Source organism: Diprion similis, chromosome 1 (genome assembly GCF_021155765.1).
Source record: "Diprion similis isolate iyDipSimi1 chromosome 1, iyDipSimi1.1, whole genome shotgun sequence".
In the NCBI taxonomy this organism is placed as follows: Eukaryota; Metazoa; Arthropoda; class Insecta; order Hymenoptera; family Diprionidae; genus Diprion; species Diprion similis.
In genome coordinates, this window is record NC_060105.1 from 9,876,970 (window position 1) to 9,903,867 (window position 26,898).

At 36.9% G+C, this 26,898-nt stretch overlaps 2 protein-coding genes across 10 annotated transcripts in view; one reads left to right on the top strand and one right to left on the bottom strand.

The window, feature by feature from the left end:
• Positions 1-26,119, top strand: LOC124408795 (protein unc-80 homolog). Of its 9 annotated transcripts, none has more exons than XM_046885988.1 (53): positions 1-104; positions 1,645-1,763; positions 1,869-1,917; positions 2,678-2,704; positions 3,807-3,827; positions 3,912-4,057; positions 4,144-4,309; positions 4,402-4,630; positions 4,738-4,850; positions 4,954-5,040; positions 5,128-5,205; positions 5,308-5,447; positions 5,582-5,803; positions 5,927-6,102; positions 6,158-6,354; positions 6,474-6,616; positions 7,647-7,676; positions 9,104-9,233; positions 9,336-9,527; positions 9,629-9,770; positions 9,875-10,249; positions 10,339-10,678; positions 10,742-10,865; positions 10,941-11,124; positions 11,197-11,338; positions 11,481-11,590; positions 11,650-11,840; positions 11,935-12,150; positions 12,233-12,368; positions 12,497-12,763; positions 12,849-13,100; positions 13,275-13,477; positions 13,552-13,838; positions 13,926-14,100; positions 14,289-14,744; positions 14,830-15,010; positions 15,079-15,257; positions 15,327-15,575; positions 15,669-15,942; positions 16,019-16,323; positions 16,490-16,915; positions 16,995-17,213; positions 17,311-17,456; positions 17,563-17,890; positions 17,967-18,287; positions 18,374-18,635; positions 18,756-18,965; positions 19,076-19,426; positions 19,518-19,850; positions 20,234-20,329; positions 23,808-23,930; positions 24,729-24,877; positions 25,028-26,119. In XM_046885988.1, the coding sequence occupies exons 2-53, from the start codon at positions 1,669-1,671 to the stop codon at positions 25,529-25,531; spliced, it is 10,497 nt and encodes a 3,498-aa protein (XP_046741944.1). In that variant the 5' UTR covers positions 1-104; positions 1,645-1,668; the 3' UTR covers positions 25,532-26,119. The 9 variants fall into 9 exon arrangements, with proteins under 9 accessions (XP_046741944.1, XP_046741989.1, XP_046741954.1 ...); XM_046886033.1 differs by having other exon boundaries at positions 19,518-19,655; XM_046885998.1 differs by having other exon boundaries at positions 19,076-19,417.
• Positions 26,070-26,898, bottom strand: part of LOC124408856 (carboxypeptidase Q-like) — a 9,070-nt gene continuing 8,241 nt past the window's right edge. The window contains exons 6-7 of the mRNA XM_046886109.1: positions 26,488-26,670; positions 26,070-26,408 (exon numbers count right to left, since the gene is read on the bottom strand). Of these exons, the coding sequence (XP_046742065.1) occupies positions 26,156-26,408; positions 26,488-26,670 (436 nt within the window). The 3' untranslated portion in view covers positions 26,070-26,155. The remainder of the gene's footprint in view (positions 26,409-26,487; positions 26,671-26,898) is intronic.

Genomic DNA, 26,898 nt, shown 5'->3' on the forward strand with positions numbered 1-26,898 from the left:
CGTCTCCTCGCGCTATCGTTCAGTTAAGAAATTTTCTGTTGCTCCTACCTGCCGCTGAATCTCAATGCAATCAAACTTTGAAGATGCCTAAACCATTCACTTGCGTGAGTCTTACATTTCCCTCCGTTTCTCACTATTTAACCATACTTTTCCAGACTTTATAAGTGATAAATCCAGTTTGCTACTCCTAACGTGGGTTCATAATCACTACCGTAATTCCGTTATCAATTAACTAAAAAAAAAAAAATTATTAGAACTATTGTAAGAGCGGAAAAAATTGTGGTCACTTCTTCAATCGCTTGTTTATTAATTTAAACAATATCCAATCATACGAACTGGTACACCTAATTCGAAATAGAGCAAATCATCTGTGAGATACTGATAATATATGTGTCACAGATATAGGTGGCTGAATGACATTTGTGATTGCTTCGGATCCGATCAGTGTTAAGCGTTGAAAGACTTATCTGAACAATGAATTAAATTTCCTCGGAATTCCGGCATTTTAGCTGCTACTCAACTCGGTGTTAGTGTAAATCAACGAAAAAAATTTTCTAACCAATTCCGATTATCTAATTCTTTTTGATACAACAAAAGCGTTATGCATAATAATAATAACTGCCCAACGAATATCACGTTGCATAAGGTAATTCTATTTACTCGTCTCTCCTCGTCGTTTCACCCCCGTCATTTGCCTAATCGACTCGACGATTCCAGCTGTAGAGTAACAGGAAATACGAAAAAACGTCTTGGAATATTAGTATAATCGTTGCGTTTCGAATATGTATATACTACGTACGTGATTTGTAACTCGAATTTATCGAAAGATCACTTCGTTCACGCTTAGCTGCGTGTTTATACGCGAATTATCCGATATCCGAGCGCTCCTATCACGCAAATTTTGGTTCGTTCCTGGCGGCGATTCCATTCATAATAGCTGCAGACTCCGCTTACGGGAAGAGGTAGGATCTCCAGAGCAGTTAGGTGACAGGATGCATTTTCATTTTCACCAAGTATCGTGATATTCATTTTTATTGATAAAAGTTCGACCAAGTGATACGAGCCTTCATTAATTGTATTGAAATTGAATTCACTATCCAACATCGACTCGCCTTGAGATGTATGGCTCGGTTTATCGAAAACTAAACATCAAAGCGTGAACTTGGGACCAATCAACACGCATTTCCCCTTAATGAAGGCTAAAAGCTTTAGGAGTCCGTGGGTGGATCAGACCATTCTATAAATAGGCGAACGAGACCTGCGATGACAATGGTCAATCGAAATGCTTTTCGTCGGGTAATGAAAGCTTGGAAAATCCCGGATATAAACTTGAATGTTAGATATTATGACCATAAATCCGAGGTACTTGAATGCGTGAATTCCCCATGCAAAGTACTTCTATTTTCACTTCTGTCTCAATTACGCAGGAATAAAAAGGCAAAATGTATCCACAGTTTACGCGGAAAGAGAATAGAGCCGGTTTTACAACTCAGGAACTTGAGAGAAAACTTCACCAAATTATGGCATGGAAATATATGTTTAAAGTTATATTAAAACTGAAGGGAACTTTTCATTTCGAAATCAAAACTATTTCCATTCATTTTATAGTGGGAATAATTGTCGATCAATTGTAATACATTCCAGAGTACAGTATGAGGTAAATTTCGAATGGCTAACATGGAAAAAAGACGGTCCATTGATGACAGCTTGCATGATCAAGCCTTGCCTATTCCAATACAGACCTTTCTCTGGAGACAAACAAGGTGAGAACGATATTTTCTGGGCGGTTTATTAAATTCTCGAAATAGTTCGTTTTTATTTCGAAGTTTTATCAACAAATCGTTGTATTAAAATTTTATCTTCTATAGTCCGTTCATACGAGCCAAGCTTGGAAAACTTCACGAAGCATCATGTATGGTAAGATGCACGCTACGTATACTTCAGCGAAAATGTAAAACTTTGATCGAACCCTAATCAAAATATTCTTGTTAAAATGTTAAATAAAGTTAACTAAACTAAAAGTACTGACACACGCTTATGTGTATGTATAAAACTGAAAAAATGCTAATAAATTATAGACGATAGCATCATATTGCTTGCACTTGATTTTATTGCTGGTAACGTGTGCTTATTTCTAACGTTGCGTAAAATGTAATTTGACTTTCTATAGTGTCGATTATAATTTGAACGATAGCTATCGATCGATGATTTTTTTTAATATTTTTCTCCATCTCATTACATAACCATCGAAAGACTTATAAAATCGATAAAACAGTAAAATTATTAACCGATTATTTCATTCAATTCTTGCAATTCAATCAAAATTAACTTTTATACATTACGTTTTGATATTATTTTTCTTTCGTTATTCATACTGAAAAATTCTAGCCCTCACCTATTACAGCACACGTTTCAGCAATAATTTATACACCGTGTACGCAGAAAATGAGCAGCAGATAAGCAAGCTAATTAAATTGCACTGCGATAAAGGTAAAGATAAAAATCCCATAAAAATTGGGAAGCATCGTTTAAGCAATTTGATGGTGTTGTGTGATTCTATGGCTGACCCCTCATGGCTGACACCTGTACACCTACGTTTTACCCTGTGCCTGACTTGCACTAACAATAAACTACCCTCTCCACCATGTGGCCACCTCCAATCGTCACCTGTCCGCAGTTCTGTCAACGTGCGCCCGGCCATCATGTAAGTTAGCTTTGCTCTGCTTTTTGTCATTTTGTGGCGTGTGAATACTCACTTGCCAGCTTACCGTTTCGTTCTGATTCCTTCCAAAGTTTAGCCTCTTAGATTTCTACCATTAGCCTTTGACTGCATGTGATGAGTAAATTATCTAATACGTGTTTACTCCATGTTCGCAACTTTATGAACAGGTTCATTGGAGCTAGAATAACAGTCTGAATAACGCCTCGAAATATTCTGCATGTTGTCTGTTTAATGTAAAATAGATAGTTTATTTAGCAAAATTTATGACTTTATTATTAAACATTACAAAAATATGTAGCCATAGATTCAAATGTGGTTCTACATGGGATGTTGGTGTGGTGCAAATACTCCAAATTTATTTACATTAGTTACTATTGAAAATATGTGGGAAGTTTGTTCGAATAAATGAATGAGGTCCCACAGAATTTCCATTTGTAACATATTTCCATATACCTACTTCTTAAAAATCGTACTTTTCGTAGTATTCCACATGTAAAAGTACTCATCTTCTCATTATCGTTGATGTCGTTACTGTTGTTACTTTATTGCCAGTTTAGAATCTCAGATATATCGGTCAGTGTTTGATCAATATTGAATTTTTTGTTTATGTTTTGACCAGTGAAGGCTAACCAGCTTCAGGATGTTCTTTTTAATTTCTTATCATGTTTAAGATGTCGCGTGTTCGACGCGTGGTAGAAAAGTTATTCATGTGATTTTACGAATTATCACTCCATACACAATCTTACATAACTTTATGTTACATAACATCTTTTAAATCGTAGATTTTTAATAAAAAGTAATTGACCGCTGTAAATTTATGCACAATGTTGAAGGTTCTAGCTGTAAAACTATTTGTCATGTGACATATTGGCTGTACGCTTCTCCGCTAAGCAATTGCACAAGTCCATATTGCATGTTGCGTGTGTCGGACATCACTGCAAGTTTCTAGTTATAAGAAGTAATAACCGTTTGTTAATATCATACCTAAATATTTTTTAATCATAAAGGCATTCTTCTTACAAAATCTCAAACATTGATTATAACTATTACAAAAATTTAATGTATTGATTGTGCTGACATCCAGGAAATGAAAGAAGCGTGCAAGGTAAGATCTGCCGAATGAATATAATTAATGAATGTGCGTAAAAAATAAAACGTTTCTCATATCACTTAATAATTTCTTTTATAGTCCTTTGAGAAAGTACTCGTACAGAATTTACACTTCGGACTCTCACCGTCGTTGACTGATGCTCTGGGTGCTGTTCCTCGATGGCGTCTCATCCAAGCTGCTCTTCCACACGTCCTGCATGCCGCAGCAAACCTTTTACATAACAGGTAATTCGACCTTTTTTTAATTGGAGAGCGAAAATATTTTCCTACTTTCAATGGACTAATATAAAACACTGTTTTTCTGATCACAGAAAAGACACCAATCTCCAAAGTCTTGGAGCAGTTGAGACAAAGCTTCTCTATACTTTGCACTGGATCATTTTGGACGCTGCTGAAGAATGTGCAGACGCAGATGCCGAAGCTGGAATTTATCACTCCAATCCATTCTATTACTTGTTCTCTATACCAACAATGTCGGTTAGTTCAATTGGTCTTATCTCAATCCAATGACGACAACAATGCCCGAATGACATTTCTAAGCTCGACAATTCTTCTTTACCCTTTTGCAGTTATTTGTTTATCTTTTTGCTCCGATCTGCAACCACCTAAAGGAGTCAGACTTCACTACCAACTTCCGTCTAGAAAACGGTCTCAAAATGTGGACCGCGCTATGGGAATGTCGACATCCTGATACCCCTTGTTTCACAGCGCATTGTCGTCCAAAACCACGAGCACTATGGACTCGTTCAATGAAGATGTCTAAGCACAATCAACAGTTCGATGACATATTCTTAGCAAGTAAGTCTTGAAGAGATTTCATACTTATGTGTATATGTAAAACATTAATTAAACTAAAAAACAGTTAATAAATGTCAACAATTCATAGTGTATGATTATTTACTTAGAAAAAGGCGCCACTGAAGAATTCTTAGACACAGAAAGCCCGCCGAGTCAATCAGCTAGTGTGTGCTTTTCTGACCAAGGTGCTCCCCCATCAACCAAACAACCGGATGAAGACGTGAGTTTGATATTTTTCAGAAATACGTATAACGCTTTACATTGAAGCACAATACACGAAATAGAGCTTGCATGAAATTATGTTTTGCTTCTTGTCTGGTCAACAGAGTAATTGGGTCTCTTCACCAAAAGATACAGTATTTCCCGAAACGATACCTGAAGAAAGTTCAAGCACCGAAGACGAACATGTGGTAATTCCAAGTGACGAATAATCCGTAATATGTATTTTTATAAAAATCCGTATTACAAAATTACTGTTTGGCTTCGTTTAATCGCAGGTAATATTCAGACTACCATCTCTCACAGAGTCGGAGAAGACTATAGACGGTGTGAAAGAGGTGTCAACAATTTTTGCTGTATGTACAAATTTAGTTGTAAAGAAAATTCACTGAATTCACGCACAATTCTCTGCCCAACAAAATAATGTCTACTAAATGTGATCTAACCTCGTCCTATAGGGTGAAGCCAGCATTTTTCATGTTGCCATGGGCCGTACGACGAATGCCTTCAAATCCACCATGACTATAGAACAAGTCACTGCAATATCCGGCTTAGACGCGAAACAATTTGAATCGAAACCATTCATGCAGAAAATGGGGTTCGTAGCTTCAATAACTGAAAATTTATTTTCACCTAAGATTATAATTTTCGTCCAGTAAAATTTATATGTGTAGCTAAACAAGAACGTGAACATTTATTCATTTATATATGTTTTACGTATCACTTGTTCAGATCGTTAGACAAGGACTCAGTTGATAGTTCTAAAATCATGGGAACTGCTACAAACTTTCATGGCTCACCTACCACTCGATCTACGATTAGAAATGGAGGCCATGCATCGATTGTTGATATATGCGCAGCGACATTCCTTGATGTGGCTGTCCTCAGATGTCTCTTTGTTGCGCAATGGCAAGAAGAAGGTGTATTTTGGGCTCTTCAGTTTCTGTATCATCGGTAAGAATTTAAACTAAATAATGTTCACGTTTATCACTATGACGAGTATTTTTGTAACTTCAGAAGCGGAATCGGTTTCATAATATTTGATTGATACAGGTTTTTTCAATCAATAATTTCCAGGCTCCGAGAAATCAGCGAAGAGTCCTACACGCAGCAGCAACCTCGGAGACGGAGCAATTCTTTACCGATTCCAAAAATCGAGGTATCGATCTACCAAAGTCCGGAGAGTAACAGGCGCGAAGAGGCTAAGGATTTCATCGAAGTCCCAGAGCCCAAAGACGTTTCTATTCTTGCAGGTATCTCTGATACGTTATATAAATTCGATTGAAACTGTTTCTATTTCTCCGTAAGATCTTGCTACCTTTTCAGAATCTCCGTACGCTTCAAAGTTGGCTGATTCAAGCCACACTCGGCGTGCCAGTGAAAAAGTTAAAAAGCGTATGAAAATGGCCGATCTCAAAGCGTTTGTTGAAACTAAACTGCTGTCGAAGTCTGAAAAAACTTTGGAAAAGATCGGCCAAGATGAACCGAAGCCATTTTTTGAACAGGTATAAAGAGTATATCTGGATTTGTTGTGATTAACAGCTTATTTGAGATGTGTTTGAAACCTTAGTGAAAGTAGAGTTTGAGGAAAGCTCATGGATTAACTTGCCTGACGGTTGAACAGGAATGTCATAGGAGCCTGGACACAGGAGATGATCATCTGACTAGACCGGCTTCTACATTTTCGAAAATATTCGATGCAAAAGATGTAGACAGAATAAAGCATCCGACCAATTTAATTAAAGGGAAAAGCATGCCCAGTTTGAGGTACATAGCCACAATATTGAATTTTAATCTGAAATTATTTACAGACAAATTACGTGATACGTGCATAAAATTGAAGGAACGAGACTCACAAAATCTCCAGAATTTTTAGAGGAAATCAATTAGGTAGTTGTTGTTTCATAACTTGAAGTTAGATCAAAACTGAACAAGTCTTTGACCACCGTTAAACCTTGACTATACATATCTTGACTACTTTTATTATTCATTGAGCACATTCTGAGGAAAATATTAGTTTTTGCATTGATAACTTTAACCAGGCTTTTCCTTGTCTGTCAAAGATAAGCACACTTTCCGAATGTAGACTTGATCTTTATAAGCTTTTTAAAGAAATGCTCTACATACGAGTCAAATTTTCTTACGCTCTTCTTTTGTAGTTTCACGAATTACCATTTCACTGAAAACTTACTTGTACGTAGTTTTTATAGAAAAATCATTGTTAAATTTATTAAGTCTACTTAAAATAGCTATATACTTTCTTCTTTGCTAGCAATATTTATATCGTATAGAAGGCATGATAATAGACTATATTCATCTTTTTACAATACTATTTTAATCAAGTAGGCGTGAATATTACTTTGGTAGGTCCGTCTACAGTATACATATACATGTTTTTCACAATCAGCGTACAAAATCTTAACGCTAGTAAAATGTACCAGATATTTTATCTGCAAATTAGGATTCACCTTGTGCATGGCAATAACTTATATCATTTACCTCGTTAGTGAAAACAATGTAAGACAAGTTCAATGGCATATTACAAAAAATAACCGCAGGTTTTTTTTTTACATAAAAAACAGTCTCAAGCAATACGAATAACGTGTAATCGTAGCAAAGGTATTAACAGTACTCTCGGTAATATCGTACACAGTATCGTACTTGTAACGTTTCACCAAGAGCTTCGTGGTATATTAATTTTATATTATGGAATTTAACTGTCCCACTACGAACTATGTGTAATGTCTTTCTCTGTGTCTTTCTCTTTCGCTCTTTCACCCTCATACTCGTGGCTCAGCTGCTTGATAGACGAGCTGACCGCGGGCGGGTAAGTCGTTAATGGCCCTACTGACACTCCAGAAGTCGTTCGTGAAAATGCTTTTAGTCTGCCTTTAGCTTCTAGTTTGCACCTAGGTTTACCTTGATTATTGCGAGTATTAGTAATTCACCATCACCAATCTCACCTCGTACGTAAAGTACTTTCTGCTTTTTTCACGTAATAATTTAATCAAAATGTTCAAGCTTCTACTTTGTTTTACTTATCATGGCAATTTCATCCTTCCCTGATTAACGTTACTCATTCAAGTCCCTCAGACATTGAAAGTAATTGTGTATTAAACAGATTCAATTGATAAAATTCCAAAGACGATGCAACACTTCAATGCTTGTACTAGATCTATCCTCTTCATCGCTCATAAATCACATCCAGGGCGTGAAATAAAAAAAAATTCTCAAAATTCAAGTTCTATTCTAAGTTCTACAACACTTCAAGTCCTTTATTCTCAAGTTGATTGAATTTCTAAAACCTTTTCATCGTTTATTTCGAAAAATTAACTCTGCAAGAACTCTTTTTCTCTTATTGTCTTTGCTTTTCACAAGATAGAGAATTAACAAATTACGTGATCGATTAGAGTTTTCTAGACGTGAAATGATTTACAGAAAGGGTCTCTTGTACACAGTAATGATGAACTCACAGTAATTGACGCAAGGTACGGACTTCCCTCATTTTTAACTTGAAAAGCCCGCACCCAGAGACCCTTAGGACCTAATAATGCAATTGATCTGTGCAAAGCTTCTATCTCATTTTCTATACCAAAGCAATTTCATCTAAGGAGTATTCTAACAAATTGAGAATAACAACGGTTAAAAAATCTCAACTTCATTTAATACTTTTGCTTTATACTTATCAGAACGACTCTTCCTCATTCATCTCAAGTCATATAAAATGGACCATCTGTTGAGTTGAAAGGATCCATGAGCTTCTACTCCGAACCAATTTTGCTAAACACATTAAATAAATGCCCTAAGAATATTACAGGTTTCTATACAATTATTATTTTTCATGCTTAAGTTTTATGAACCTTCTCCGAAGCTTCCTATATTCCTTCCAAAGATCAATTCATGAGCCTTAACTTTGCGAGGATTTTCTACTTCTCTGCTTTTGCTCTGCACAAAATAGAGTCGCAGAAGTATGTGATTGATAATACTTTTGTACACGTGGGGTAATTTTCCACTAAAGCAGGTCCGTCCAAACTGTTGTAGTCTCTTAACCTTCGGTTAATTCAGCATTGAGAACGTGCTAATGCTTGATACGTCGGTATTACCAACTAAATTAGCATGATACTGAAAAAAAGAGGAATAAAAAGAATAGGCCAATAGTTAGAAAGATTAGTGCTTGGTTTTAGGATGTACCATAACGCATGCACGTAGAGTTATTAAATTAATATTAGATTTCTTACAGAATATTTTTTCCAGATACATAGGCGACACTCGCGTAGAAAGAAAGCAGGGTCGATTTTACAGTCAATCTTACGCTGTTCCCAATCCTATAATTACCGTGACCGAACACACGCCTACACCATCTCCGGATTACATGAAACGTCAGGTAAATTGATTGATCTAATTTACAGTCTTTTTATTCCAAATTTTTTCCTTTTCCTCTGCACATTGATTGTGTCATCTTAAAAAAAACTCTTACGTATTTCAGGGTTCCATCGATAGTCAACTAGACGCAACCAGTCTGCATGGTAGTCGATTAGGATTTGAAAGAAAGCCAAGTCTTACCAGATCGCAAACTGACTCGAATATCACTTATACCGGAGAAGAAATTCCCGAAGCTCCAGGATCAGCTTGCTACATCACCAAAGAAGGCGACATAGATTATCAAGTGGTACTCAAGGTATAAAACATGCATAATAAAATCCAGACGTGACTTACACCAGCTTTTTTTTTTGTCTCCTTATATTCGAGAAGTTAGATCTCTTCAATTATTGTAAATAGGCTGTACACGCGGTAGCGCTCCGAGATAACTTGTGCTGTACGTTGCGTGTCTGTGAAAACATCTTAAATCTGTTGGAACTACTGATGGATATGGGAGTGCTGAAACAATGTCTTCGCGAGGAGGCAACTAACAGTAATGCTGGTATCACTTATTATCCTTTTTCTTTCAATTCACACTTTCCAATTGAAATTAAGTGGACCACACCTCATCCGTGATTGGAATTATCACTTGTATTTCTTACGCAGGTTCTAATAGCGGCAAGTCTGATAAGGCTCCCAGTAAGCATGATTCTCCGACGAATGACCAGCAGCAGAAAAGTAACAGTAGACCAACGGGAGTGGAAGTAACTGCACATCATTTGTTGATGAATTGTGTGATCAGAGTTTTAAAACATTTGGGATGTCCACACGGTTGTGCGGAAGGCATGCGTGGTCCACCTGCAGACTTTATTCGGTCGCAAGGTCAAACTATACTTTGCAAACTACATCGCGCAAGTTCTCGACAATTTTCAAAGTTTTTACGAAGTATGATTCGTGATCAACCCATACCAGAGATTTTGGATTTCTTTCACGCTTATGTGGGATTCTGCGTAGATCCAAGTTCGTTATTATCTCCACTTAGTGAGTAACATCAGGTAAAATTTTAACCGGTTTTTCAGATTTTAATAATTTTCTCCCTATTTTTCTGTCCCTCCTCCAATACGCTGCAGACCAGAAACGAAGCTCGAGCAAATCCCCGGATGTTGCATCACAGGGAGGGTACGCAACTAATTTTGGTGCTGGCCTAGGCGGGGGTGGAGGTCGTGGCATAGAGGGGCAAATAATGTGCAATGTCTTTAAGACTCTGGTCACAAGATTTGTCAAATCTTTCAAGGAATTGAAGTCTCAGGAAAACGTGACCATTCACTGTGATCTCAGGCAGCTAATGACTTACATTAAGGAAGCTCATGGTGGGGTTTTCCGTCGAGTTGCTCTCAGCGGTTTACTAGATTCTGCTGACAGACCGAACAAACGAAATAACAGCAATATTCAAACGACTCGTGTCATAAGGTAACAATTACAACTCACCTTGCAAAGTTGGCTGAAACGTAAAGCTGAAGATGTTAATTACAGACACATACATCAATCGGAACTAGAAGAAAACGTTGACCTTGGCGCCGAGTCATGCTACGTTATGGATGACAGAGGAACCCGTAAATTTTTATTCAAAAAGCGGAGCACTTCCTCCACATGTGCCGTAGGTATACAAGATATGACAAAATTTAAACGAAAAAACTACATCGGCTTGAAATAATTATATGCCTATTGGCAGAGCCTCTTGGAGACGGAACTGAGTGAAGAAAATGCAAAGATCAGCCAAAGTCCGTCGGGGAATTTGCGAAAGAAACATCATATCCTAACTCCTAGACAAAGCGAGCGAAATTTGGGTATTGCTGAGTCTTGCATGGGATCTGCAAAGTCACGGAAATTGAAGCGATTTCAAATTGGAGGAATCGGTAAGGGATTCTACCGTTGTTTGATTCATCTGCGTTCATTCAGATCATGAGTCTATCACATTCGATTTCTAGTAAATTGGTTCCGAAAGGAATACGGCCGAACTGATTCAACGGATAGCCATGATAGCAGCGAATCTCCAACAGAGGGTAGTTTCATCAGACAACCAAGTATACATCATGCTTATTATCGCAGTACTTCGAGAGGTGGAAGAGGGTAAGAAAAATGACGAGTTCAATGAAACATGTCCAAAAACTTGTGAGACGACTGCTGGCTTACGACATTCAATATACCAATACCTATTTATTTCCAAATGACTTACCACTTTGTGTGAGAATTTAAATCAATCCATTTTTAGGGTTGGCCAAACGCTACAGAAAGCAAAGCGTAGAATGGAGGATCAATTGAACAAAATTGGATTAGGAAAGGGAAAAAAGAAAGAGAGTTTGGAAGAAGCACCAGGATGTTGTAAGTTGACGGAGATCCTGAAGATTAACGGATCTTATTTTGTACTCCATTCATTACAGATTTCAGCCGAAGAAACTCTATGGATATCGGCGAGGCATCTAGAGAGTCAGAATTCGTAGTGTTGAAAGAAAGAAGGATGGTTCCTATCGCCTTGGTGCACACTGGTATGCTGAGGTTTTCATTTCTATTGGAAACATGTCAACCAGGTTCCGTACCAGATCATCATTTGATGGCAGCCATCCTGGACTTGGTAAATGGTTAACAAATTTCTTTTGGATCTCAGCCGATCATGACAGCCTACGCAAAGTTCAATTACCACGAGTACAAGCTTCTCTTCTATTTAGCCACACGCACCTGTCGTAGCACGTGCCGCACTCATTTTGGAATGTGCCCATCTCGTACACCAGTGCAATAAAGGCCATTGGCCGACATGGATGAAACTAAATTTCCCAATCTTCCGCCCTTCCGTCCCACTCAATAGTCGAAATGCACCTACTGGTCTGCGGCGAACACATGTTTTGCAGCGGTCAGCTGGAAAATTGTTCTACCAATGGGCAGAGGTGACTAGGAATAGCTTAAATGTCTAAATCGAATTCTTCGAGACCTTGTCTTCACTTATCAATATTCGACTTTTATCTTCAGGCTATTGGTACAAGATTGGAAGAAATGCTTGCTGAGGATAAGCTTAATGTGGATGCCATAACGGCAATGGTTTCTGACGAAAATAAACAGAAGGAACTTGTGGTGGAGGATGAGGAGGAGGACTTTCTCGATGAAGGTAATCCCATGCACACAATCAAATGATTTACACTGACGACTCATGATCACTTCATTTTTAGTAGTGGATTATTGCATGTGAAACGGTTGACCTCAATCTAAAAAAATTCCCACTGACGTATATTCTAGCCAGTATCAATGGTTATGGATCTCAATGTCCAATTGCTCTTCGACTGGTAGCTTGTACACTTCTTTTGGAGATAACGGCTTTTTTGAGAGAGACATATCAGACTTTGCCAAAGTCCAGCAGACTGTCAACTCGAGAACGACCTCCACCTTGGGAAAGAATGTATAGTCGTGAAGCCAATCGCCGGTGGAGTATGGCTCTTTCATCAATGGGACATTCCCAGACATCGGCACAAAGTCTCCAGTCCATTGCTGGAGATCGAGAGGCAGGTGAGCCTTGCGAGATTCTGTAGAAGTACAACAGTTGACGTATCTACTCTTGCAATTTCTCATCTCGCATGTCTATAAATTGCAGAGAGAAAGATTAGTTTTGTGCTGCACGAACCAGACAATGAATCGGAGGGCAGTAGCAAGTCTACTGTAACAATTCAAGGGGAGGAGATACAAATTAACGACAAGGAGAAGAGCAAACGTACTCCTGCTCCACAGGGGCGTCCATTTTTATTACGTCGTGGAACAACAGGTAATCCAACTGGATCCTTTAAACGAAGAAGCTTGAAGCTACGCAGAGGAACCAAGGATGGAAAAGACGTAGAGGGTGAATCTTGTAAGTTTATTAATATCTTAACTCCTTTTACAAACGAGACAGATTGTTAGAAAGACAGTGACTCTTACCCTTAATTTTCTACCAGATGTCAAATGATAGTTTCGTAGTATCTAGAGTTGAGTTTACAAACCAACAAAGGTATCAATTATCTGTTACACTTTGGTTTTAATTCAGATACTGTAAAACGTGCAGACTCTATTCAGTCAAAAAGGAAAGTGAGCTCTTTATCAGACAGGAGCGACACTTCTGAACCAGGACTTGGCGGTGAAGTAAGCGGTGAAGAATCTCCAGGAATACTTAGCGATGATCAACCTCCGGAGAGTCCAAGTGACAGCAATGACACTGATGAAACCAATAAAAATTTTCCCTGGCTAAAGGTAAGAAAATATAATGTTTCTGTAGATCTATTTACCTGTCGTAAATAAAACCCAATGTTTTCATGAACTTTCAGGTAGTTGTGCAAATAGCAAATTCCTTCAACTTTTACTGTTCTCATCAAAATTTCTGCCACCCAATATGTTATCGACGACAAATGCGCGCTAGTGCCAGGCTTATAAAATCAATTAGAAAAATCTATGGAGAGGAGTTCGGGATTATCAATGGAACTGGTACATTTGATTTTGATACAGACAAAAAAGATGATACCAAAAAGGACAAACGAAGTCGCAAGATTTCTGATCAAGCCAGTACTCAAGTCTCACCGGTTCGTCGAAAAGATAGCATGGGCAGAAAGGACAGGTAGGTTTATTTGAATTTGTTATTTTAGTCCATTTCTGTTGTTTAGTCTGAGTAATTCGACGGTTAATAATGTAATAATTTATTCAGGATTGAGAGAGCCTTAGACGGTTCTCAATCTGGTAGACTAATCGGAGGGCACAGAGACTCATCTAAAGATATCGCAGAATCAGATTTTGACAGAGGGAAAGATTCATCAAAAAGATCTGATAAAGATAATCGTTCCAAAAATCTGCCACCAATTTCAAAATACATAAAAACTCAGGTAATTTAACAGCTCTATTTATAGTTCAGAAACAATTATCTTTTTTGGAGATGATTTACTGAAGTTTATAACGCTGTTTTTCAATTTCAAGTTGAAATTATTTCTGCCTGCCAAACTATTTTGTGTCGAGTAAAAATCACGAGACACGAATTTTTTTAATTTAGAATACAAATGACTCTTACCTACAGGTCAAAGATGCATTCCATACACCATTGGCAACGTTGGTTAAGGGTGCTGTTGTGATGTCAGAAGAATTATTTGTCGATATTCTTTCTGTATCTTGGGAACTTCTGCTTGAATCAAACCAAGAAGTTGCTGCATCAGCGGCATCCTTGTTCATTATTTCGGCAGTACGAGCTCCAAACCAAGCAAGCGATATAATGCACCATGGCCTACATCATACGAATACCACAATTAGAATAAACGCTATTCTCAGATTTCAAGTCCTTTGGAAACTGCGATATCAGGTTTGGCCCCGTATGGAGGAAGCTGCTCATATGACCTTCAAAGTCCCACCACCTGGTATAGAATTCACATTGCCTTCTCCGAAAATTGGAATAGAATCGTTACCAGTTGTCGATCCACCATGGATGCCTCAAGTTAAAACGAAAGTTGAAGAAGTGACGATTAATCAGGAACGTCATGTAAGTAAATGACAAATTCATGATATGCCTAAATTGTATTATTATTTGTACTCTGTTTATGAGCACTTGTATTATTCCATTCTAGAGGTCATTAGTAACAGCGACGAAAACTCGCAAGAAGCAACAAACTGAACTTATAAAAAAAGCTCTCCAGGCACAGGATGATAAAAAACGAGAGGAGAGAGAAAATTTTTTAATTACCACTATACCGATTACGGTACAAGCAGCTTACGAGCCTAGTCCTGTTGGCGATGACCATGATGAAGGTATTGAGAGGAAATTGATATCAGTACTTAGTAATGTATTAAGTAAATCCAACAATTCGTTTTTCTAGGAAACGTAGGAGATGAAGATCCGGGCGAATCAGTACCCAGGAACACTTCACATCACGGACAATCTGCTCTGTCGTTGTTTCCATCGTCTTTGTGTTCAGCTATTATACAAATAATTAATCTTCTAGATGACGCTGCAGTTTCTGAAGATGGAAACGCAGTATATGAAGTTGCTTATCAAGTGAGCCAACCTTTTACCAAAGCTTCAATTCACCCGTATTAAATAACAATAATTAATTACATTCAATAGGTGATTTGGAATTGCTTGGTAGAGGACAGTGCTTTGTTTTTACGATACGTCTTGGAGCGTTTGACGAGGGAGAAGCAAGAACTGATGTTCAAAATCCTTAGACATCTTATCAGATTTGTTCCAAAACTTCCACAACAGGCTGCCTTTGCTCTGTACAATTACATCATAGGATATGTTATGTTTTACGTACGTTCTCCGCATGAGGAAGGACAAAAGCTTATTGGGACAGCCTTGTCAATACTATGGATGGTAGATAAAAACTCTTATTCTCTTATTGAAAACTCACGATCTTATCACACGTATTTATGGCCTGTTTTTACAATGTTAACTGTTTCCATCTAGGTAGTACACAGTGTTCATGGAATAATGTTCAAAGATTTAAAGCAAATACTGAGGAAAGAGCAGTGCGATGCCTCGATTCTTCTCACGGCTAACGTGCCATCGGCTAAAAAAATTATAGTACACGGTCCACAGGATCCAGATGCAGGTGGAATCCCCTCACAATTTCCTGTACAAGAGGATACGCAATTTTGTCAGATATTGAGAGAATCTGTGGATTTTTTTGGTATTGAAGAAAGTAAACATAAGGAGTATTTTTTGATCGATTACAAAACACGTGAGTCGTGGACGATGATTTTTATTGTTATAACGTTTACTTTCGTGAAGCTAAGCATTTTTTACATTTTTTCCAGATCAAATACACAACCCGACCTCTTATGTACGAGACTACTATTTCTTCAAGCGGTCTCAGTACCCTCAACTTGAACTTGTGCACATGAAACCTGAAGAAGCCTTCAATGCCTTACAGCGTCAGGAATTGATTCATAAGTTTGTAGAGATCGGCAAAGTCCTCTTAACGTGGGCAATTTTGAAAAATGTGGATATGGTTGTACAAAGGGTAGTATTTTTGCATGAAGAACTTATGAAACTTCCTTCTTTTCCAAGAAAAGCCCTGGAGGCTGACCTCGATCTCTACAAAGGTGGAGAAATTGGGAAGGTGATTACCTTTCTGATCGATTACAGAGATGAAACTATGACTCTAAAGGCATTTATGCAGTAAAATACTTGAAATGTTTATCTAAAAATTGAAAATGCCTTATTGATCATTAGATGACATAAATTCATGAACTTCTTGGCCCTCAATTGTGGTATTTATATTTCAGGAACTCCTTGGCCTAGATGTATTGCACAAATTTATGTGGGTGAGATTAATCGCTCGAATGTTTGAAGCGATGGCAGGAAATTTTGCTTATTCCGGTGACATTCATCTGTTTCTCAACGTTCTAAACGGAGCAATAATACTCCACAGTGAAGATTCATGTATTTTGAGATACGTAATGGCTACATACATCAATGCTGCTCACAATTTTAAAAATATTTTCTCAACAAATGGATACTTACTAATTATGCCTACGTTATTACAATTGTATTCCAATCATCAAACAAACAAACTGGTGAAGACCACGGTTGAATATGCTGTCAAACAATTTTATCTTATGAATAGAAAACCTTTCATACTTCAAATGTTTGGTAGCGTATCAGCAATTTTAGACACCGATGAAATGAGCGTACACGGAGAAGCTCATAAGGCAAGTTATTCTATTATAAAGACGTTCGTAACGCTGTCCGGAATGAATAATCAATTAATAACGAGATCTTACGTTTCAGGTTGCATCTAATTGCCTGTTCAATCTTTTGTTAAGCTTGGAAACCCCATCACCAGATCCTTTAAATATTGGAGAATTGGTGAAAGAAGATAAACCTCTAAAGGCTATTGATTTTTGTTACCACGATGAAAATGAAATGGTTACAGTTTTGGACTGTATCTCTCTTTGTGTTATGGTTATTGCATACGCAGCTGATTCAGTTCGTGGGCAACAAATGCTGGTTTGTCACAAACTCTTTGAATAAATTGTATTTTAGGCATGCAAGGCTAACATCTTGCTGACCTTTTTAAATCTGATAAATGTGCATATTGTCTTAGATAATCTTGGAGGCAATACTACCTTGTTATGTGCAGCAGATTCAATCACCCACTTATAATAAAGAGGGAAAAACTGAAAAGGAAATTATTAATCAATTAGCTATTGCTGTGAAGACCTTAGTCAACAACTCCGAAGCTCTGACTAAGTATGTTAAATTAACGATACTTGTTTCTTCTTTTCAAATATTGCCATCATTTTTCACCGAAGGTAAAGAAAGTAACGTAAAATATTCGTTTCGCATCTCCATTCAGAAATTACAACGGACCGCAGAGGTCGAGCCCAGAACATAAAGGCTCCAGTCAAAGAAATTACGGCAAAGGTCCGTATTCGCCTGGTTTTGATTTTGATGATGAAACCCACAATAAATATGTAGAACATTCGAGGACGAAGATTTTGTATGATAGAGACAATGAAGACTCGGAAAATTGCCATAAGACTGAATTCAGGAGACCAAGAGATACTCTCCTGAATATGGTAGGAGATTTCCTTGCTAGATGCTCTGTGCGTCTTGCCGAACTGAATAAAAAAGCAACTCAGGATGGTAAAGCAATCGAATTACTTGATTCCAAATGCCATGTGGTGAGTGACTATTATCGTAACACATACAGTAGAACAGTGGAAGTTTTGACAGTAAGTTTGACATAATTCGTTTCAGAGACTAGCGGATATCGCTCACAGTCTTCTAAAGATTTCACCCTACGATTCCGATACAATGGGCTGCAGAGGATTGCGAAGATACATGAATGATATACTCCCATCCACCGAATGGTCCAATGACGACATGAGGCCAGCTTTGATAATTATTTTAAGACGGCTTGACAAAACGTTCAGCAAAATTTATAAAAAAGCTTCAATAAGACGAAACACCGACTGGGAAGCTGCGGGTGATTTGCTAAAGGGTGTTTACGAAACATTGTCAAGATATCCGTACATCGCTCATTTTCAACACTTGAAGACGCTTTTAAGCACATGCCAGGTAAAGTTATTTCCACACTTTTTATTTCTTACGACTATACTTACGTACTTACTACACATTTATGTGTACGTTTTTTCATCCCCAAGGCTCTCATAATTGGGGATACAACTGGCTTGGTGGAAGTAGCATCGGCTGCATCAGCTGCTCTAATGAGTCAAATACCACCACAGCATTTTTGTTCAACAGTATTACGTTTGATAGCTCTCCACGTGATTTCTCTCGGGGAAGTCTATTCACTAGAGAATGTCTGCGGAGGCCAATCAATGTTCGCTACTCAAAATCGAACGGAAAGTGTACTTTTAAATCTACTAATACCTCTGTTCTTGCGCGTTGGCACGGGAAGAAAGGGTAAGATAATCCTGAGCAAATGTTGAAGTTTTTTTGTATTCCTCGTCTAACCAATCGATTATATGTAACCAATTCTACATAATATTCTTCGCTGAATAATTCAATCAACTTTTCATCCAGATGTTCCGAAACTGAGACAGGCAGACATAAGTTTTGCTCTGACAGCTGTTTTGAATACCCTGTGGCCACCGACGGCAAAAACTGCTCCCATCACAGCACAAAATTTAAAAACTGCGACCGACATGAGAACTGGTAGCTTGACGTTCACTGCCAGGGATGCAAAGGCTCCAACAAAAATATCATTAACATTGTATCAAGTTGCATTTTTAGGTACATAATAATATTTTTTGGTGAAATAAATAAAAAAAATCTTGACATATTGTGAGATATGAGAAATTCGATATGGTGCAAGCAAAATTTTTAATATTTTTATCTTTTAGCATTGAAGATTATGATAATTTGCTTTGAAGCAGAACTGAAGAAAGAATGGCCTAGAATTTTACGCACCATGCGACTTTTGAATAAGCGGAATGAGGCATCTATACATTTGTGGGACTTTTTGGAATTTGTTGTCACTCATCGGACTGCTCTTTACATACAAATGTCACCCTTCATAGTGCACAAAATTGGGCAGCCACCGATATCCGAACACGAGAGAAACATGCAGAGCATTATTAGAAAAAAGATCAACGGTATCGGTATGCCGGTTCCAAAATCACGCGGAACCTTGTTGACTGACTTATCTCACGATCTGAAAGATCTGAAAGAGGAAATCGACGACCGTAAGTTTGGTGAGCATGTCTTCAACTGTATCCTACATCCAAGAATAGCGATCTGCAGTTAATTATAAAATTCACCCCGAATCCTGTTCACCTTCTTCAGATGAAATGCAACCGGAACCAAAAAGGAGTGTAGTCGACATGCACCCAGGAGCTCCGAATGCGATGCCGAATAGCAACGAGGGGCAGCATGGACGGACTCAGAGACCTTCTCTTATCGACTTACTTACAGGGGATCTCGGTTCGCGTGCTCATATCAATCGTACCCCTGCAGAGACTCCCTCTCAACATTCTCAGCCTACACCAGTGTCTCATCCAACTCCACCACACACTTGTAATCAATCACTCATCCCAAAATCAGCACATGCGATTCAACCTCAATTCCCTGTCATACATCCACCAACTTCAGTACAACCAACTACTAATGTCACCAGAGGTATGCTTGTCTCCCGTCTTCAACTTTAGCAAAATTTTACTATCCAATCTCCAGCAGCATACCAGCATAGGAATCGCATCGAGTCGCACCCTTGCACATATTGAATGACAAATGCTTGACTATGATATTTACGATATTAGGGGCACGCCCGTATGATTAGAGTGATTACGATATTCAGAACACGATAACGTGAACGTTGTGCGAGTCTTATCCCATAAATTATAACATATACTTGCTTCGATTTGGGGAAAGCACATCCTGTTTTGCAAATCGTTTATATGGAGTACATGTACGAGAAATGTTTCAGTTTGCCGAGGCTTGGTTTAATCCAAACTACATATTTGGTCTATCTTTCTTCTCTTCAACTTTTCATTCCGTTTTAGGCTCTGCATCGAGTACAAGTGCCGGATCAACAACATTGAAGGAGGTCAGCGAGGACAGTACTAAGGATATGCAACTGGATCAGCCTCTTTCGACAGGTATTTTATTTAATTTTGTTTTCTCGGTGATTTTGTTTATCCAATTATTTTGAATTTTATGTACCTAACAAAACATATTAACGGTTGATTAACGTAATTATATTAATTAAAATGTCAGAAGTATTTTATACGATAGCTAGGATTGTTTAATCTTTGTATAATTTTCATTTTCAAACTGAGATTCAACGACGAATCTTTAAATTATGTTTCTCTTTAAAATTTAAGTACCTCAAATATATACCTTAATCAGCAATATTACGGCTGATCCGAGCTTTGCAGGTCATTATGTTACAATATTGTATACGTATTGTAGAGTCGAGACGTGAACTATACTACGTTTCTTTCACAGATAATAATTGAAATTTCTACACACACAAGCTATTTACCAAAGTACTTCTGACAGTTAAACACAGTAGGTACCACAGTTGGATTAAGCCATTGTCTATGGCACTGCAGCAGGTGCTCACACGAAAGTAACCCTGCTTGTGAAATATAGATACTTCGTAATTTAAATCATACCAAAATGCAATATTATCTTCATGGTTTTGGATACACGACTGTTGATCATAATTTTGCGCAGTATGTAAAGTTTTGTTTATCATTTTCGAAATTATAACGAATTATTCGATTAACACTCCTCACAATGGATGATTTACTTTTTCTTACTCGGAATAATGTTGGAGTTACAACTTACTTTCGACTAATTCTTTGACTATTATTGTTAATTACAATTAGAAAATTGTTTTGAATAAAAATTTTAAATCCCGTTGACAGGGTAATACCATCAACTGCCCGTACGTGAAAACAAATTAAATGTATCATTTAGCATCATTTATTGTTTATTGTTGAGCTTAATTTAGTTACATCGACACTCTGTACATGATCTCACACCTAGTATATTTAAATAACTAGAAAATCATAAAAAAAATAACGTCAAACATACATAAGAAAAAAAGAAAGAAGAAAAAAAAACAATCATGAAGATAAAGTATTGTACCTGAGGTTCAGATATATTGACACACTGATGTTACGTTGCTTCCATTGCTAGCTAGGGAACAGAGGTAAGCACACAGAATCTACGCAAGCCTATACTTATTATTATCACACTTTTTCATATACTACGTGTGTATATCCTTTATGCTTCACACTATTACGTATCTAAATATTAATATACTTTTGATACCATTCTATTCGTACTCACTCACCTTCTGTTGCATTTTGTCCTGTGTTGTTTTTTCCCTTAGCATATTCGTTACATATTCATTTGCCATATATTATGTAATTATGATAAACTTATTACATAGCAGTATTTAGACAATGGTATTGTCCAACAGTTGGTATCCCATTATCATTATGTAGCCACTTCGTACCATACATATACATATAGTTGCTTTTATGTCTTTCTTTGTAATCTGTTGATCAGTCTGGAGTAAAATTGAATTAAATTCTAGATACGGTGGTCATCGTACGTCAATCTGCAACAAACAATTATGTTACGTGTACAGTATGTGTATTTACATTGGGGTAGTCTTTAATTTGGGATTGGAAAAATTTTCATTGTGACGCCTTCTCCCCCCCCCCCCCCATTGGTTTCTAAGCGATTAAAAATAATGCAGGTCAAATCTCTACTTGACAATAAATTTTGAATGTGGAAGATTAAAGCTTGATGATGCATGACTTTCCATTGATGATAACAAATTGAAATTTTAAACACATTATTTTCCAACAGTTTCAAATAAATCTCAGGGCGTCGCGATGAAAATTTCTCCAACCCCAAATTAATGACTACCCTAATTTATATGTACGATATATATTGTTACTGATGCTTAAATGATACATGTATACATCATTTAAGAGTGTATATATTTATATATACACACACATATTTAAATATGTATGTGATATGTGACAATATATATGATTCACACACTACATCAATATCAATGGTGTAGTTGTCGACATATTTTTTAAATAACAATACTACAATCACTAAATATTCTATTTCTAATTGAAATACACTAATAAATTTATAAGTTCCATTTTTTTTTTTAATTATTTCGTGTTACATTATTACTTGCATTGAATGACTATATAATTTTTTATTTCATGGTAATTTCACTACGGATATAAGAAAGGATCAACATATCAACAATCCAGTTAGCTGAATAATTTCCCATTACATGTGTATTGTGTAATGATAATAATTCAATACTTTCAATTCGAACGGGGGGCTTAAGAGTGTTGCCTAGTTGAAGACGCGGACTTTTCTTTATCCTGTGGTCTATAGCCAAATCGTGTGGATGAGACCAGAAAAATGCAGAGAGATTGTCACCTGTGTAAATTGGCCCGATATAATCAGAAAAGAAGTAGCAACATCCTCGCGCTTTGTGAAAAAAAAAACGAAACTTTGTGTTTGTTTTTTATCTTGTCAATACCTACTCGTTCATCTTGGGTTTGAATCAAAGATCAGCTTATCGAAAATTTCTATAGTAAGTCCATGGAACCTATTCAAATCCCTTCCAAATTCCTATGAATCTGCCGGATTCCTATAGGCTCCCATCCATGGGACGTTTTTATTAGGGTGAAAATATACGTATGATGATGATTTTAGATGCATGTAAAAAAAAAAACTTTCACCTTTGCAAAACAAAACGAACATGGGCTACATTGAGTCATTTTTTTTTTTTTTTTTGTAATAATTAACCAAAATTTGTAAATTTTACGAAAGTTGTGTAATATAGACTTAGCCTTCAACTTAAAAACGAGACCAATAAGTTGTAGAATGAAAATGTGTAACTATATTGAGTGTCTTCATGGGTTAGTCGTGTTGAACCTAGGCAATACCCTTAACATTGAAAATAGCGAAAGACAATCACAAGACTTGCCAGTGCTTGTTTTACACACGGGTATCGTCGTCAACTTTATTTTCTCTGATTAGAAATTATCCCTCCACCGAAAATAGGCTCACCTAAAAATCAATATAACTCTAATATAATACCACAGAATAATTTTAACTTAAACAGAGTATTCTTCCAATGATATCTAAAACCAGTTGCACACACAAATGACATTACAAAGTATATTGTGTTATATTTGTTCCTTGGTTTTTGATATTTGAACGAAGTAATTATTATTTTTAGGGTAAAACATTGTCACAAATCCAAACTTCTTTCACTTTGAATAAAATGTGAAAATCACGTTGCAATTTTCTTATTACAAACTAAACAAGAAAAAAACTACATACAAAAAAATAGTCCGTTATTTTGCAATAATTGAAGTTTTTCAAATTTTTATATTGTATTCCGTAACTCTTCTATCTATAAATATACTTCATGAATAAATATACTCTATATATAGCAAATAATATTCTCTACAAATGTCTAGATGTCAATTACAACATTACACGATGGAGTGGTCAGTCCTACTGTCTGATGATCGTTCTGTCCTCATACTAGACGTTCAATGTGGCATGTTTCAGATAGATCCCAACCATCTTCTGCTAATGATGAACATAACAATGTTAAGTCTCACCCTATATTACCTCATCAAAAGACGTCCAAACTGCGCTTTGTCTCTTCTGTAGAGTTTAGGCACTCTTCAGGTAAATCCTTCCTCCCTCCGTTATAACAACATTCGTTAGCAGCACGCCTAGACCCGGTCTTGACTTCCATTTTCTTGTGAAATGATTTTTGTTAAAATGAAAGCCGCAAAAGGCAACCACATTTTAAACTATTGATTTTCCATACTTCAAATGGTTTCGGTTGTCACAGATCTTTCATATATCTCCGGATAATGCTACCTAAATTAATTCATTTCACCCACTCACATGGCGTTTGAAAAGAGAAGAACAAGCCAACGCCAGTTGTAATGTTTGAGTATTACTCGATATATCCAGAAAAAAAATCTTCAGCTTATCAAGAATGCATAAAATAATCGATCAGTTTGTTTGTTCCGTCTTCGTATGTCTTTCTTCCACATTGTCTCTTTCTGTATTTCTTTCTGTGTGTAAAATCTATCTTACTTGGCACGATCATTTCGTAGCAATGAACTCTTGTTACTTTCTTTTTCCAAATTCCTATAACAAACATCATAAAATCTATAGCTGAAACAAAATATTGTATATATTTGTATGGGTTTTTCATTGATGCTTGCTATTTTTTTCAAATTGAGTAATAAAATTTTGGAAAGATAATTTCACAATAAAATTAAAGTGTACTAAATACGTGTCATAAAAATATCTTAATTGATCTTAAGAGGTGATGATTAACAAAATTATCTTCCTAACATTAAAACGTAGCACGAGTAGTCATTTTTTCAAACGTTTTCTTTGCCACTAACGTTGCAACTATTAAATATATATACAAAACTTGCACATATATTTTTTTTACCTTGTGTGCAGGAGAAACCTTAACAACTCAATTGAGTCCAAGCAGTCCAACCGAGGACAGCTCTGGGGAATCTCGCAGCAACAGACCACGTCTACAGCGTTCAACAGGACAAAGCAAGAAAACTTTTCGCTTAAGAAAAAGTCGAAGGAGTCGTATTGAAGTATGTGTATAGCATTGTATTAAAAAATGTTAATAAAGTTTAAACCAGTTTGGACGGTCCCAGACAGACATGACCGAACCTCATTGTGATAATATTTTAATGAAATACATTTCCAAGAAAGAAGTTCAAACATCAAACAATAATTTTCAGGTGTCACATATAAAATTGGAGTCCCCAGATACTTCCAATCAACCGATGGCATCAACTCCACCAACAGCTACGGAACTATCAGTTTCTGGTATCCCATCTGAATCATCATCAATTCGATCGAAGCGTAGTCTATCTGCTCGTCAAGGACACAATGATAGTCGTGGTAATCATCAACAATCGGACATATCGTGGGACGAAGATACCAGCGTGGTTTCGCAAACTTCGAGTACTTCCGGTTATCGCGATTCTTATAGCATGCAACTTATCTCATTGGAAAGTGGAATTCAATCCGCTCCGCCCTTGGCCTCACCTGATCTCAACGATCTGCCCTCTACCAGTAGCGCTACAACGAATTACATTGTATGCGATGGTAGCTCACCTGATTGTTCGATTAATGGAAGTGGAGGAGAAAAAACTGCCTTATTAACAAACAGTCAGCGATCATCGTCCCAGCACTCTCTACTTATGGTATTTCAAACACAGGACGAGGACACGTTAATCTGAGTCGACGATTTTTACAGGGAAAATATATGTTTAGTAACATTTTAAGTGTAATAATTGAGTGTAGAATATAATTATCTATCGAGTAATATGCCACTGTAGGAGAAACGAGTACTCTACACAAAGCAAAGGGAATATGTATTATTCTTGCAGTTGAAATCTGTGCAGTTATTTCAATGTATTAACTCGACAGCAGTATATATATTAACTAGGAAAATGAACGTTACGTGCTATAACAATTTACTATTGTACAGACACTAGGCATTATTAATGTAAGAAATTAAATTAAACTGATTTTTTACAGCATTTCGGCTTCATTATCAAACCAGTAGAACGCAGTCAAGAATCATCTATTTTATACTTTCCGTAATAAGATAGGATTTTGACAAAGTGGTTCAATAGTAAAACAGATTCAGTACCTCTGTAACAAATTCTAGTTAATCAAATATGTTTACGCTGCGTAGCAATAGATATACAGGAGCTGTTTGATAGTTAATTAAGTAACTCGATGAAAATTCTTTGTAGACTAATCGTAAGCTGATTCTGATATATTTTGTATTTTATTACAAAAGTTGGAAATATTACTATAAACTTGACGTAATTTCACGGTGACGTAAATTATCAATACTAGTTCTTATGTGGTAGATCAACACTCAGCTCAGCCGTGACATATGAAACTGCGGCAAACAATGCGGCACATAGGTCGAGTGCATGTGGATCTTCAACGGACATGGTGTCACCATTTGTATGATGGTACCAAAAGTATTTGCCGTTATCCGTCCATAGCGAAGCTCCTGGTACCCCAGAATCTACCCATTCCGTGATGTCAGGGCCTTCGTTTGGGTTTCGAACCCCTGTCGCATTTATTGGTTTCAATAAGCTAAAAAGTAACGAAAAGGATGAAAATTTTGCGAGAAAAAAAAACACAAATGTATATGTCAAGTTAAGTAGAAATTTACCTCATTATTTTTTTCAGAATGCATTTGGCATTCTCCGGACCCGTGAAGGCAAGTCCTATCGGAGTGAATGTACCTATGTCGGACTCCATCACAAGTTGAAGCTTTTCGTTATCAGCTGTGTGTGATTGAATATATTGATGAGATCCCACAGTCCCCATCTCTTCACCAGTCCAAAGAATAGTCCTTTTGTAAAATGAATAATAAGTTTTAGGTACGTTTGGTAATGGTTGACTTGCTCCAATGATCTATGTATATAGTTCCAGCTGACTAATTGTTGCTAGTTATAAATTTAAGAAGCTTTAATTTCATACATGAATACTAATATTGTCTAATAGTCAAAATCAATTCAAAACTGACTTAAAGTTTCGATATCTTCCTGTGACACTTGTGATTTTGAACTAGCATTGCATT

Excerpts from the sequence above, each read along its gene's own strand:
- LOC124408795 (XM_046885988.1), top strand. The coding sequence starts at position 1,669 with ATGGCTAACATGGAAAAAAGACGGTCCATTGATGACAGCTTGCATGAT. Across the intron at positions 3,828-3,911 it reads AAATGAAAGAAGCGTGCAAG|TCCTTTGAGAAAGTACTCGT; the intron begins GTAAGATCTGCC and ends TTTCTTTTATAG. Across the intron at positions 15,258-15,326 it reads TATATGAAGTTGCTTATCAA|GTGATTTGGAATTGCTTGGT; the intron begins GTGAGCCAACCT and ends TACATTCAATAG.